This window comes from Aptenodytes forsteri, unplaced genomic scaffold (assembly GCF_000699145.1).
Source record: "Aptenodytes forsteri isolate BGI_AS27 unplaced genomic scaffold, ASM69914v1 Scaffold185, whole genome shotgun sequence".
Taxonomy (NCBI): Eukaryota; Metazoa; Chordata; class Aves; order Sphenisciformes; family Spheniscidae; genus Aptenodytes; species Aptenodytes forsteri.
This window is the reverse complement of record NW_008796214.1, coordinates 1,973,428-1,986,784: the sequence shown is the minus strand read 5'-3', so window position 1 is coordinate 1,986,784 and position 13,357 is coordinate 1,973,428. Positions and strand designations below refer to the sequence as shown.

At 41.6% G+C, this 13,357-nt stretch overlaps 1 protein-coding gene across 8 annotated transcripts in view; it reads right to left on the bottom strand.

Moving 5' to 3' along the window:
• SPTBN1 (spectrin beta, non-erythrocytic 1) overlaps positions 1-13,357 on the bottom strand; it is a 141,712-nt gene that overhangs the window by 35,355 nt on the left and 93,000 nt on the right. For all 8 annotated transcript variants that reach the window (XM_009288447.2, XM_009288445.1, XM_019474432.1 and 5 more), the window contains 13 exons: positions 12,727-12,818; positions 11,836-11,916; positions 10,913-11,028; positions 9,772-9,884; positions 8,966-9,153; positions 7,827-7,944; positions 6,280-6,438; positions 5,365-5,667; positions 4,402-4,555; positions 2,835-3,705; positions 2,554-2,691; positions 1,157-1,913; positions 696-898 (listed from right to left, as the gene is read on the bottom strand). In XM_009288447.2, the coding sequence (XP_009286722.1) occupies positions 696-898; positions 1,157-1,913; positions 2,554-2,691; positions 2,835-3,705; positions 4,402-4,555; positions 5,365-5,667; positions 6,280-6,438; positions 7,827-7,944; positions 8,966-9,153; positions 9,772-9,884; positions 10,913-11,028; positions 11,836-11,916; positions 12,727-12,818 (3,293 nt within the window). The remainder of the gene's footprint in view (positions 1-695; positions 899-1,156; positions 1,914-2,553; positions 2,692-2,834; positions 3,706-4,401; positions 4,556-5,364; positions 5,668-6,279; positions 6,439-7,826; positions 7,945-8,965; positions 9,154-9,771; positions 9,885-10,912; positions 11,029-11,835; positions 11,917-12,726; positions 12,819-13,357) is intronic.

Here is a 13,357-nt window from a genome sequence, read left to right as displayed (position 1 = left end):
TGAAAGACCACTATTATTCAAACCAAAAGCAGAAAGAACCATGAATCAAGCCATCAAAACTGAACATTTGGTTTTCAAAGAAAAAGAAACTCTTAACGTTCTATAGCATCCATGCCACAGCTAAAGAGACAAAGCAAAAGACTTGTTCTAGGATTAAAGACACATTTGTACCAATGCTTCCTAATCTGATTTCAGAAGGGCCAGACAAGTTGGAAAAGGCGATCAAAGCCAAGCGGGTGGGGCAGATACAATGCCAATTACGCTCTTGAAGATCCACATTCCTTCCTCAGAGGAAGGACAAGAATACATTATTATAATTAAATCAGCTAGGAGGTAGCAGAGGAAACTAAGACTTGTGGAACCAGCTATAGCTAACTGCTACAGCTCCTACCATAATATAAAGTCTGTTAATACTCCAAGAGTTATATAGCAACACTCATATAGCCAAATTCCGGGTAGTGAGCTCATTACCTATTAAGTCTCTAGAAAATGGGAGAGGTACTATCTAATCAAGATTAGCCCGGCACATTTTTGAAACATTACAGTTCCTATTTTTCCACAGGACAAAGAAAACAGTCTGCAACAGACATTTTCTAATGTGTTACTTCACCTTTGGATTCTAGTAAAAGGTTGTCTCTCTCAGAGAACAGAATTAAAGTATGAACAGCTACACTCTGCCATCATTCTGACCTTACCTGTCATCAATAGAGTCCACTTTCTCCTGGATTTTATCAGAGTTAATGTTCCCATCACTAACTAGCCTCCTGCCAGTCTCTACGACTGCATTGATCTTTTCTTCATTGGCATCCATCGTGGTCATGAAATCCTCCTGTTTTTTAATAGCAGCTTCTGCTCCTTCCAAGGTAGTGGGCATTTCCGTGTGCGCCAAAACATACTCCTGTGATTAAAGCATAAATCAGAGAGATAAAAGTATTACACTCAGGCTATGCTGTCTGCTCCAACAACAGATTCACCACATATGAAAAGAAACGTCTCCCAAGAACAGGTAGAAGTAAAATACAAAAAGCAAATTGTAGTTGAAAGAGGGCAATTTATCTGTCTGTAGCTCTCCTGCCAGATGATCTTGTTTGTTAATTGCTTGCAGTATATGGTGCCAACCTGTAGAAACAAAATAAGGTATATCTTGACCACTTGCCTGGTTATTAAGAAATGCTTCTGCTTGCTTGGTGTCTCTGAGAAATAGCTGGTAGGCATGAGACTGGGAAAGGAGATTTTGCCTGTTCTCCCACATTTTGTGAAGCTCATTCCATCCAGTGTCCAAAGCTTGTAGGCGCTGGCGTAAGAACATGTACTGAGCGTCAGTTTGCCCTTGTGTCACCATCTCACCCATGTCCCTCATTTTCTGATAATCTTCCTCATAATTGTTGATTTCATTCTTAATATTCTCATGTTGAGTGAGCAGCTTCTCAGCCTCTGTCAGTGTGTTCGGCATATCTTCGGATGCAATTGCAGTCTGCGTTCTGGATAGCCAAGACTGGAAGTCATCCAGATCTCTCAGGAACTGCTGCAGTTTGCTTGCCTCTCCAAGGGACTCTTCCCGGTTCTTGAGGGTGGTCTTCATTTCTTCCCATACATCATTGATTTCTGCGAGCCGTGAAAGGATAGCCTGGGCCTGGTCAGGATGCTCTGATTCCAGTTTTTCTGCCTCTTTTTGCAGGTCGCTTAGCTTGGCTTCAATGGCTACCAGGTCACGTTCCATGCCCGTCAGCTTCCTCTGCAGGGCCATCACTCCAGCTAGATCATTACCCAGATCTTGTGTGGATTCAATCACTTTGGTCTTTTCCCTGATCCAGGATTTGGTTTCATTACATTCAAGATGGTAGTTCTGGATACTCAGAGCAGAGAGCAGAGCATCTTTCTTCCTATCTACCAGTTCTCTGAACTGGCTCCATCTGGAATTTGTGAGGAGAGAAAAGCAGAGAAATTGAGATTTGTGTATAAATAAGGGAAAAGGATACAGCAATATTGCCGAGTGAGCAGTTGCTCACATTAGCTTGATAAGCCATGAAATAACCTAACTATTCGTGTTTTTTTCAGTCCTTCCCATATCATCAATAGTTTTAGCAAAACAGCCATTAACCAAGCTATGGCGTATATTAGAATATGACAAGTACCAGCAACACTGAGTCCTTAAAAGTATAATTTTTCCCCAAGTGAAAAATTGCTAGTTACATCTAATTTTCACACTAAATGTACTCTCGGTTTATTTTGAAGCCAAAAAATGAGTGAGTTTACATGAAATTATATTGGTTTCTTTTTTATCATAATAGTCATTACAGTAAATTTCCAGCTCTCAAATCAAGGTACTGATGGACTCAGGACCTTATTGAAGCCAATAGCAAAACTCCATCTGTTAATCAAATATTTGAAAGACACAGCTCTCTTTCCTTCTGAAGGTTTAAAGGCCTACCTTGAAGATACTTCAGGTAACAGTATCAGAATATCTCAAAAAACACATATAAGAAACACAAATGTCCCCACTGTACTTGTTTCAGCCAGTGTCATGTTCATGAGCATGAGGCCTTCACTTACCTTGTGTTGAGTTTATCTTGCTGTGCTTTGATCTCCTTCTCACTGGGATGGCCGCTGTGCATTAGCTGTCTAGCAATTTGGTTCACTACTGCAACACGGGATGCCTGGTTGTTCATTTCTGGTTCTAAGCTTTCAAATCTGGAGGGGGGGCGGAAACAAACAAACAAACAAAATCACACAGGCATTAGAGAATCTGAGCCACAGGCAAGCTGAGAAAGGTAGCTGGTGTAAAAAAACTTCCACCCAGTATTCCCCAAACTTCCTGGGAAAAGCATTCTCACCTGTGCTGGATCACTTCCAGGTCCTCCAGCTTCTCTGGAATCTGCATATTATTCAGCCACTTCTCCTTTTCATCAATCCAAAGCTCACAAGCATCTGCCTCACTGAACATCTTATAAAGAGCAAGGGTATCCTGCAAGGCCTGTTTACGCAACCGAGTCAGCTCAGCAACCTCTTTGTACCTTTCCTCTATTCCGGACAATCTGCCTTGCACATCTGGAGATCCAGCGTGTTCCTGCGGTAGAGCCTTTGCTTGTTCATGAAGCGAGTCAATGGTTGGCCGGTAGCTTGCAATCTCTTCAGCCACATCTTTGTGTTTCTTGACCAAGGACTGAGTGGAATATTCATCATGGCCAACATCATTGCTGGAGACAATTTTGAGGATGTCCAACATCCATGCATCAATGTCATCAGCGTCAGCCTGGAACTGGTGAAGGAGAGAGGCTTCCTCCAGACGCTTCTTCCTAATGGCAGATAACTGTTCCAAGTTAGCCCACTGCCCCCGGATATCCTTAATTCTTTCTCTGATTTTCTCAGACCCAAAATGCTCCTCTGCAATCATGTCTTCACCTTCTTTTATCGCCTGCTGAAAGTGGCCACTACGACCACTCATTTCATCTTCAAATGCCTTATGTTTACTCAAGAGACGGACAACGCTAGTTAGGTCCTTCCCATAGTCATCAGATGACAGGATCTGTTCCTTCTCCCTGATCCAACCCTCTTCTTCAGCCATTTCCCAGAAGAATTTCCAGAGGCGCCGGGACTCCTCTAAGCGGGCGCGGCGCTCAGCTGCAAGCTGGCACAGCTCTTGGTAACAGAACTCCATGTGAGCGACGCGGTCCCTGATAACTTGCGGGTCACATGGTTTGTAACCTGTTCAGATAGAGAACGTACATTACAACTTGGACTGATTCATTTTCATCTCTACAGCTGGGGCATACACAGAGTTCTTAATTCCTGTTTGTTCCATTTACGAAGTTTACGTAAAGGAATTCACAGTTAGTCTCCTCAAAGTGAGTGTGAACTATTCAAGCTCCACCATACAATAACACAGATCAGAAAATACTGTTCTTTGCATAAAGACAAAAAAAAAACCCCGAAAGGAAAGATATTCATGACTGTTTTCAGTGAAACAAAATTCACTACTCCAGATTTATACCAGCTTCATACACACAACTGCACAAAATGAACATCATTTACTCTAGGTAATGACACTGGTTTAGTGGAATTGCTTTTATTTAGCATAAATTGGGACGGTATCAGACTGGGTCCAATAATTTGCACTGTTTGCATTAGAAACACAGAACGGGGAATTAATGGTAACTACTACAAAGCTACAGCAGCTGCTGATTAGGAGTGTGATATCCCATGCAAAGCACAACGCCACAATGAACTCTTGAGCAGGTACCTGGACAAATTATCATTGACACAGCGGTAAAGAAGGAACAAACGAAGCTGGATTCTCTTACTCTGGTGCTAAATTTTACCTAACGTGCCTTGCAGAACTAATGAGGCTTATAGATAACCTCCTATATTAAGACAAGGAAGGGTATGTTGGCTGCTAGTTACCTTCTCCATCGGTGGCAAACTTCTGAGCAGATGCATTGACCCCTCTCACTCTCTCAGCCTGAATAGCAATGTCAGCTTCCACAAGAGCATGTTTCTGCAACAGGTCTTCAACTCCTAACAAATGTTTGCCATAGTCTTGAGACAGCAGAAGCACCTGATCAAAACGTAAAAGACAAGTAAAATGAGCTGAAGGCCATAAACTGTTTCTTTGTGACTCCAGGCATTACAGTGTTCTCTGTTGTTACATTGATTTAAGTCCAGAGGAACACCAGGCCCACGAGGAGAGCTATTTCAAACATATAGAGACACAGCTAGTATGAATTTGAGCCAGTATTTTTAAAATCACTGGCAACTATGAAGAACTGGACTGCTCTTTAATGCAGTTTTAAGTCTAGGATGGTAGGAAGCTAAGTTAGCTCAGCAGGACCAATGAAAAGCTCTCAGTCCAGGTACCGTGAGCTGCCACTGAACTACACACATCTTTCTTTCCTCCAACAGCTTCCAAGTTCTGCTGGCTGATGGACAAGAACAAAGTCACGGTCCTTTCCCTTCCCAGGAGAACAGACAGGAAGAAATTCATGCTTTTTAAAGCACAGAGGTGAAGAGGTGACTTGTTCCCAATGTAAACTGTGATGAAAAGAGATTATTTAATTCCCTTTCACCAAAATCGTCATCCTTACCCAAGCACTGTGACCAAAGCCTCTGGCCCTTATGAGAGAGGCATGAAGCTGAAAAGTAGCTTTTTATAGGAGTGAACTTGTTCTTTTTCCTTACTTGTTTTTAATCTTTATTTTTTAAAAATCGTCATAAGGTTTAAGGAATTTGTCCACTGCTCTTGAATGTGGATCTTCTGCATTTGTCTATTAAACCAGAGGGGCAAAATGAATCTTGAAAATCTACAAAAAAGGACATCTACACCTCTCCAGAATATTTGGTCTACGTTCTCAAATGGCTAACACCTACCTTCATCTCATCCATCCAGTCCATAATGTACAGCATTTCCTGGAAAATCTTTTGCAGACCAAGATTCATCTCCAGCCGCTGTCTCCGTGCCCTGAGCAGCTCCAGGAGATACTCCCATAGGCGTATAACGTTGTCCTTTCTCGCAGTAATGCGTTTGATATCGTGGTAATTTTCAGTCTCAAGCTCCTTTGCAACCGCAACCACGGCCTGGACTCGTTCTTCATATGCTGCAATGTCTGTTTCAATGGCCTCATGCTTTTTTGTTGCGGCCTCTACTGCTGGAAGGTCAAAGCCAAAATTATCCTGTAAAGACAGAGACGTTTCCTTCAGTAATGGCTGCCGAGGAGAAAAGCCCTACTGCTCATAACATGATTTCTGATTGTGCAGAATACTTGTTAGCAAATTTGGGATCTCAAAATGCTCTGAAAAGTCTTCTTCAATAAAATCAGAGATACCTCTGATAACCAGAGAACCACTGATAAAATCAGAGGCATCATTTACCACCTTTGGGGTAAGAATCATGGTGGCCATCAGCATTAAGCTGGGGGTTTGGATTTTTTTTTCAGTCATCTCTAACATTAAAAAATTAATTCCTGGGCTAATTTCACTGAATTGATCAAACTATTCAGATAAAGAAAATCTTGACTGTGGGTAGGTATTTCCATATCAATATCTCCTGAGTACAGACTGATAGATTCAAGGAAGGGATATCCCAAATGCATTAAAGATAGGACATACAGATTATACACATACACACTAAATATACATTTGCATACACATACAACAAATATAAATATACATAGATTCAGTAAAATATGAGGCATAAGGGAGGAAATGTTGTCTTTGCAAGAACTCTGTCCTATAATTACTCATGGGAATCATTTTAGTCACACAGACAATTTCTGAAAGCAGCACCTGAGAAACGAGACGCTGATTTTCACTGAGCCAAGTTTCTCTCATAGCTGCCTTGCGATCAAATCTGCGTGCAAGTTGTTCCAGTTTCTCTTGTCTGATGAGCTCATTTCGCAGTGCCAGTTCTCTTTCATGTTCAGCTTTTTCCAGTCTTTCCCAGGCCTGAAGTTGTGGAGAAAAAACATGCGTCTTCTAAACACACATTCTTATAGGATTATGATAAATCACATCTTCTTTGCATGAAATCAGGACTGAAGTCACTACAGCCAAGTTTCACAAAACTGGCTTATTTATTTATACGCCAATAAATCTGGTTTGTATTGGCTGACCTTACACCCTGTCTGCTAACGTAAGCCCATGACTTTAAAGTTTTTCTCAATTCATTCATTCAATTTCTGAGCAAGGAGTATAAGACTTGTTTATCTCAGATGCATTTTCTCGAGTTCGTTTGGTTTTTGCCTCCAACAAAGCCTAAGCAAACCACCTGGCTTGAATGCGTAAGAAAGTATTTGTTTAAAAAAAATCTTCTGAGCACTACTCCCAAATAAGTGGATTCTATCTTCCTCCTTTAGGAAATGAGAACTATAGATTCATGCCCTCTCACCCCTTAAATCAACATACAATTGTTGTTCTTTATTACATCCACTTTGGAAAAGAAAACAACTGCAGAATTCGGTCATTTTTGGTGCACACAAGTCCTTTTTTCCCCCCAAAGCCAAAAGTTATTCACATGCATGACATTAATATTACAAAAATGAAAAGTCTTAGAAGCATATTGAAAGCCAGCTAATCACCTTTCAGACCTTCTTACAAACAACAGAAATACCCACAATTAAACACAAACTACCCTAGATTCTTCTAAATCCTAGCAGATGTGAAACTGCCTGAAACCCAAGTATTTTAGGCATTCACAGGCACAGGGGCTTAATGCAAACAGGAGAGCTGTGCAGTTTACTGGATGCAGACCGAGGCCACAGACACTCACAACAGCTGCTCTGGGAATGCCAAGCATGATCAAACACAAACGAGGAAAGCTCACAGTTTTAAGTTGTTTGTTACCCTTGAGAGAGCTTGTCAGCTCTGCTGCTGTTCTGCCAGCTGCACCAGCGTAGAAAATAGCTGCATAAACCCTGAGAGGGAACCCACAAGATCGGTCATGGCGCTTCCTTCACTCTCCCACACTGCAGGCAGCGGGGCAAATGGGGAGGCCTGCAATACCTAGATATTGTTGCTACTTTCTGTCAATTAACTCTTAATAGCCAGGACCCCGGAGGAGCAAGGCAGGGCTACTAGATCCATAACCAACTGCACAGAATGACTGAGCATTTTTCCAGTACAGAAGATCTTACAGATGCTGAGGATACCCAGGGACTCGGTTCAGATTAGTGAGTCCGAGCTGTAAGAAAAGGTCACTCCACCTCTCCCATCTCTTATGGTCCCCCACATCAAGGCTGGAGATAGGAAATGTGTTTCTTCCCAGTATACTGAGAGAGAGACTGAAAGAAAACAACAAAATCCCAAGTTGCACAGGAGGAGCTGGCTCAGTTTACCTTGTTAATGTCAGAGATGAGTTTGCCCTCCCTCGGCATGTATACTTTCTGATTGTTGGCTCTCATTTTGCTTTGGATGGTAAAAAGTAGCACTTCTAGGTTTCCTTTTTCTGTAAATCTAAACAAAATTTTGCAAAAGAATTGAGTTACAATAAAGTTTTCATTGCTACTAAGGTATTATAAAGCACTTCCTTAAAATATTGACATTATGAATGGAGCATTCAGATAAACACCTTCATCTTGTGCGAAAGCTGGAAGCAATTGAAATAGCCCACACATCCCCTGGAACCAGTTGGGTCGAACAGCAAAAGAAGCTTCACAGAAGTCAGCTGTCTGTGTGTTTAGATTTAAACCCCCTTGGGGGACAGAAGACTGCATTTTTTTTATTCTACTACGTGCGTTGCCCTAGTTTACTCTACCAACTCAAGAAACAGAAGTTTTATTTAAAGCCCACTGCAGTCAATAAACTCTTCCCGCTGTTTTCTCCGAGTTGTACACCTGGGAAATAAACAAACTGCACAGGTACTGGGGAATAGACTGCAATTTTAGAAGATGTCTGGATACTCTGTAATGTTTTGGATTGTGATTATTATCCATTAGACAAAAATAATAAACAGATCTGATATCATGATCCTAAAAGAAACTTTCCAGAAATAAGTTGCACAGTTTTGGTTGTATCAGTTTTAATAAGCATAACTATGTCTTAAAAAGCCAGACACACTTCCTCTTGATTTTGGATAAGCAGAAAGATTCTTTTAATAGCAGTGTATTGGTATTATACGCTGCTAGCAAGCACGACTGGTGATATTACTATACTAACATGGAATGCTATTACCACTCATATTATAAGGCAGGCATCTCAGTGAAGTGACAGCTTCCAGGACTCTCAGATCCTGCAGGCGACACACTTTTTATTGTTGTTGTTGTTATCTGTACATTGAATAGCACAAAGCAAACAGGCCCCGAGTAATAATGATGAGTGCCAATTAGAAATATGGTATCTGAGTTTGTTCAGAAAAATAAATTCTTAAGCCAAGACTAAAATTACTTGGATGTGTTTGCTTTTAAAAAAAAAAAAAAATCAATGATTGACTAAACAAAACAAGACCACTGTTGTTTTAAGCTAAGATTAAAATTACTTGGGTGGTTTCTCTACTGTGCGGTAAGTGTTGAATGCCTGTAGCTGCTGTTGCACACCAACTAGTGAGTTGGCAAATTTGCGATTGTTGAGGATGATAATAGTTTGCTCAATCCACTCGAGAAGGTCAGAAGCCAGCGATTCGTATTTTTCAATCATTTTCTCCGTTTCAATGGCATTGTCAAGCACCTGCAACAAGCAGCACAACATAACATGAATAACAAGGGCAGCGCTCTTCAGTCATTTAAATCCAGCAAGCTACATAAAAGAAACTGTTGAGACACCTGACTTACAAATCAGACCACTCACTCCTGAGCGCCACAGGGGCTGGGATCTCCGAGGAATGAGGGCTTTGCATTTTTCAGCAGCAAATTCCCATGATCCCGTGGCAATAGAGGGGGGCTCACAAAAGGATTCATGTTCAGTCTACCAGCTGTAAAGACGGGGGCAACTTTGCCAAAGGCAGAGAATGACTGCACAGTTTTTAAATGAGGGACTTTTCTGGGCTCCAGAAGAGACAGAGGACCCAGAGGGTGAGGAGCAGTTAATGAGAAAGGAAAAGCAGCAATGATGCAAAATTAACAAGTGAAAATAAAACACTGGCCAAATGTTTTCTAATACGAGGCAGCTGGAAATTAACTACTCCTCACAGTCATATGGGAATATTTAACATTCAAAACACGTTCAAAAGCAAAACTAAAAACTACCATACAGTGGACTCTTAAAAAACTAACACCCAAGAGGGGAAAAAAAAAATCAGAAAGATTTCAACTGCTTTATAACAATCTACAATTTGAACTTGCAAACCTTTCCGATACGTTTTCCTTCAACAGCCAAAGCTTTCATCTTGGAGAAGTAGTGGTAATATGTCACCACATAGGTGATGATTGACTTTTCATCAGGATGATCAACACTGATATCTGCAAACCAAACAAGAGCTGTCTTAGCATACTGAGAGTGCATGGGTTAAAACCAAAGCTAATAATGCAACAAGGATGCGTTTAAGAGTCAAGAGAGATGGGTTCAGTGGCAGTTCAGCTCCTAAGATTTATGTCCTAATCAGAAATAAATTCAGCAGCTTTGGACTGGTTCTGGATTCCTTGGCGTTGTACAGTTTTGAACTCCATCACTAAGAAGTGCTCCTTTCTCCCTTTGTCTTAGTGTGGACTGTGGTTAAAGCACACATCTGTGGGCTAGGGGCCTTTGGGCCTTAGAGTCAGGCGCCAGACTTTGCCACAGCTTGTGCACGGCCGTATAACTTCTCAACTGTGTGAGTTGACAGAACTACTGTTAATTGAGAACTTTGATGCTATATCAGTATTTGGAGAGAGGAATTCAAACCTAATTGTATGTCTGTCCAGGCAAATCTTCTGAGAGATACAGATGGAAAACAAATTATTTCCTTTCCTGCAGCAATTCTGAGGCACTGGAAAATAAGCAAGAAGAAACTCGCCCAAACACATAGCCTCTCTATTTGCCCCGTGACCATAAAGTTTCTTCTCCTAGCATTGTGAGCCTTCCAATACACATGAGCATGCACACTCTCATGAAAGCACAGACTGAAACTCACTGACAGTCTGCAAAAGCAGCTGCTAACTATTTGCTGAAATCCACATCATTCATCTTCCAGCTCACAGAAAGCGTTTCTCAGAGCAGATCAGAAGGATGCCTCTAACTGGAATGATTTTATGGCCAGTCCCGTGATCTCATCAGATGGGGGAAAATAAACATAGGATTAAGGGCTCTTGTGCTACCGCTGCTCAGTCCTCTGCAGGAGACATCTTGCATTCTCTCCTTCCCTCTCTGGCTCTATCACCAGATGAGTCAGCAGCATCCAGCTTCTCTTTAACACAAAAAACTATCACAAAGCTGTGCCCTGCAACAAGGAGGGGTGGGAGAAAAGAGCCCACAAAGAGCCGTGAAGTGCTGAAACTACAGGAATTCTTACCCTCGGGGTCCAGGAGCTTAGTAAGACCAAGGTGTTGCTCTGCAAGGTTAAAAGCATTCTGCAGATTGTAGTGTGCATTTGATTTCTTCAGCTTGTCAAAATCAATCAGATCAGGCCTAGACAGGATGGAAAATTCTTTAGATTTCCCAAAGCACAGTGCAGCCACCCTCAAATGAACAAATGAACTAAAATCTGCAATCCTCAGAAAACCTGGCCCCTCATGCTGCCAAGGTTTCGCTTGCCCAGTAGCCCTGTGCATTTCAACGGCAGTGTTAAAGGAATGAAGCAATGCCTAGCACATGCCATGGCAGAACCTAGCCCATGGCAAAAAACGGAGGATAGTTTACCAGGGATAAAGGTGACCTGGAAAACAAAGGAACAAAGTTGTGGTCACCCAGTCTCTCCTCATGCCCACCTAAGTGTGCAAGCCATCCCAATAACTTCACCTGAGCATGCCAATGAGCAGCATCCCCAGCCGTGTCAAAGTCTAACACCAGATTTTGCCATCCCTGCGCGGGGATTTCTTTCCCCTCCAGGCTGCTGTTGTGTGTTGTGTCCCTCTCCTGCCCCCGAATTCTAAGGGACCAGACCGGATCATTGGTTACTCAATAAGGTACAAAAACTTTTCTTCCAACCTGGTCAGTCACAAACCAAAACAATCACGTGCATAATTTAGTCTCTTGAAACCAAACGCAACCTGTTTTGACTTGTGATGTGAGAAGCTGTTGCCCAGATGAGCTCACAGTGACCGCAAGAGCCGTAAAGCTCTAAAGCAAGGTAAGTTGTTGTAAAACTCTCAGCAATTCTTCAACTTTCTCCTCTCCACAGATTTTAAAATCAAGCTGCAAGGTAACTGCAAAACCCAGTGCACACTGCAACAGCCCAAGCTTTCAAAATCCATAAAGACATTTACCCACACATACCTGTGCTTATGTATTAGTGCATTGAAAGCCATCCCGTCCCTCCAGCTTGTTGTAAAGTTGTGAATGTTGACATTGGGGTAACTGACAGAACAAAAAACAAAGACAGCGCAATCAATATAGCATCCCTGTTGCAGCTCTGCACACTCTGTCACTAAAAGCTGGTTGCAGGAGTGACATATTTATTGTAAACCTAAGGGTGGGATATTACCATCCCACGATGGACAATCTATCATCATGACTGTTCTCTAATCAGAGACTGGGCATCTTCAAGGACTGACCCGAGTCACTGTCTGACTTTTAAACAAAGCACATATGATAGCCACCTTTGTGCCCCATGGGTACACAGATGCAAAATTAATTTGTTTGGTGATCTGGGTATTTTGCAAGTCTCCAAAAATTGCAGGCTGCTCACAAACCACTTTCCTAAGAGTTCTTGGAAGGAGAAGATGAAGTACCACTAGAATAATGCTGAAGTGCCCCAAATTTATCACAGGGACATCCAAGTTTCATGGGGGAGACATACTGAATCTCTACAAATGGGTATTTAATTATGCAAGAAGGTTACTGTCAAAGACAGACATTTTGGAAATATTTCGATATATATGGAAAGAGGGAAAAGTTGGTGGCAAACATCTGAAGCATCATTATTTCTTCAGAAGAGGATGAAAAAGAGTCAGCATATTACTATATATTCATGGATTATCAGATTGGTATGTTTATCACACAGCATTAACACAATAAATTCAGAATTTTCTGACTTGTAAACATCAATTCACTTCTCTTGGTTGAATCCACTTAAGGAGAGATATCTGTTTTCTCCATTTAAATTATTTCAACGAAAACTCAAAATGCTGTAAGAGCTTTAGAGATAATCACTTAATCCACACTCACCCAGCTGTCTTCATCTGGCACCACAAAAGCAAAGCATCTTTAGCCGACTTCTTCTCCTTGTTGTCCTCAGTTTCAACACTGATATCTTGGATCTAAAATTAACATCAAAGTTTTAAATATTTCTCTGAGAAAACACATTGTTTGCCTTTTTTGAAAAGATGAAAGGAATTCTATCAGAATATAAGTAACAAAGGAAATCTACGATGACAGGCAGGTGGAAGTAGGTGAATGCTCTTCCTCATTTAAGAGCATTCATGTCAAAAGAAAGCTTCATCTGCCCTTATTTTACTGGAGGATTACTCTTTGTTTAGTCCATTGACAAAACAGTTTAAACTTCACAAGAAAATTTATTTCCAACTGTCAAAGCAAACCCTGCCCTATACAGCATTATGCTTTCACCCTGCGAGGTGTCTCCTGCAGGATGCTGAGCACATCCAGCTCGGTGGAGCCGAGGGGGCGCAGCAGGCAGGGGTCCTCGTGAGGGGATCCACAGGCAACAGGTAACCAGGAGTTTCACAGGAGCAAACAATTTTGGAACTTCAAGCTTGGAGGAAATAGTGTTTGCCCTTAGCAGCATCACAACTATATATTCCAGATTCTATGCTGTTTTCCAGTTTTTAAAAAGAGGAAA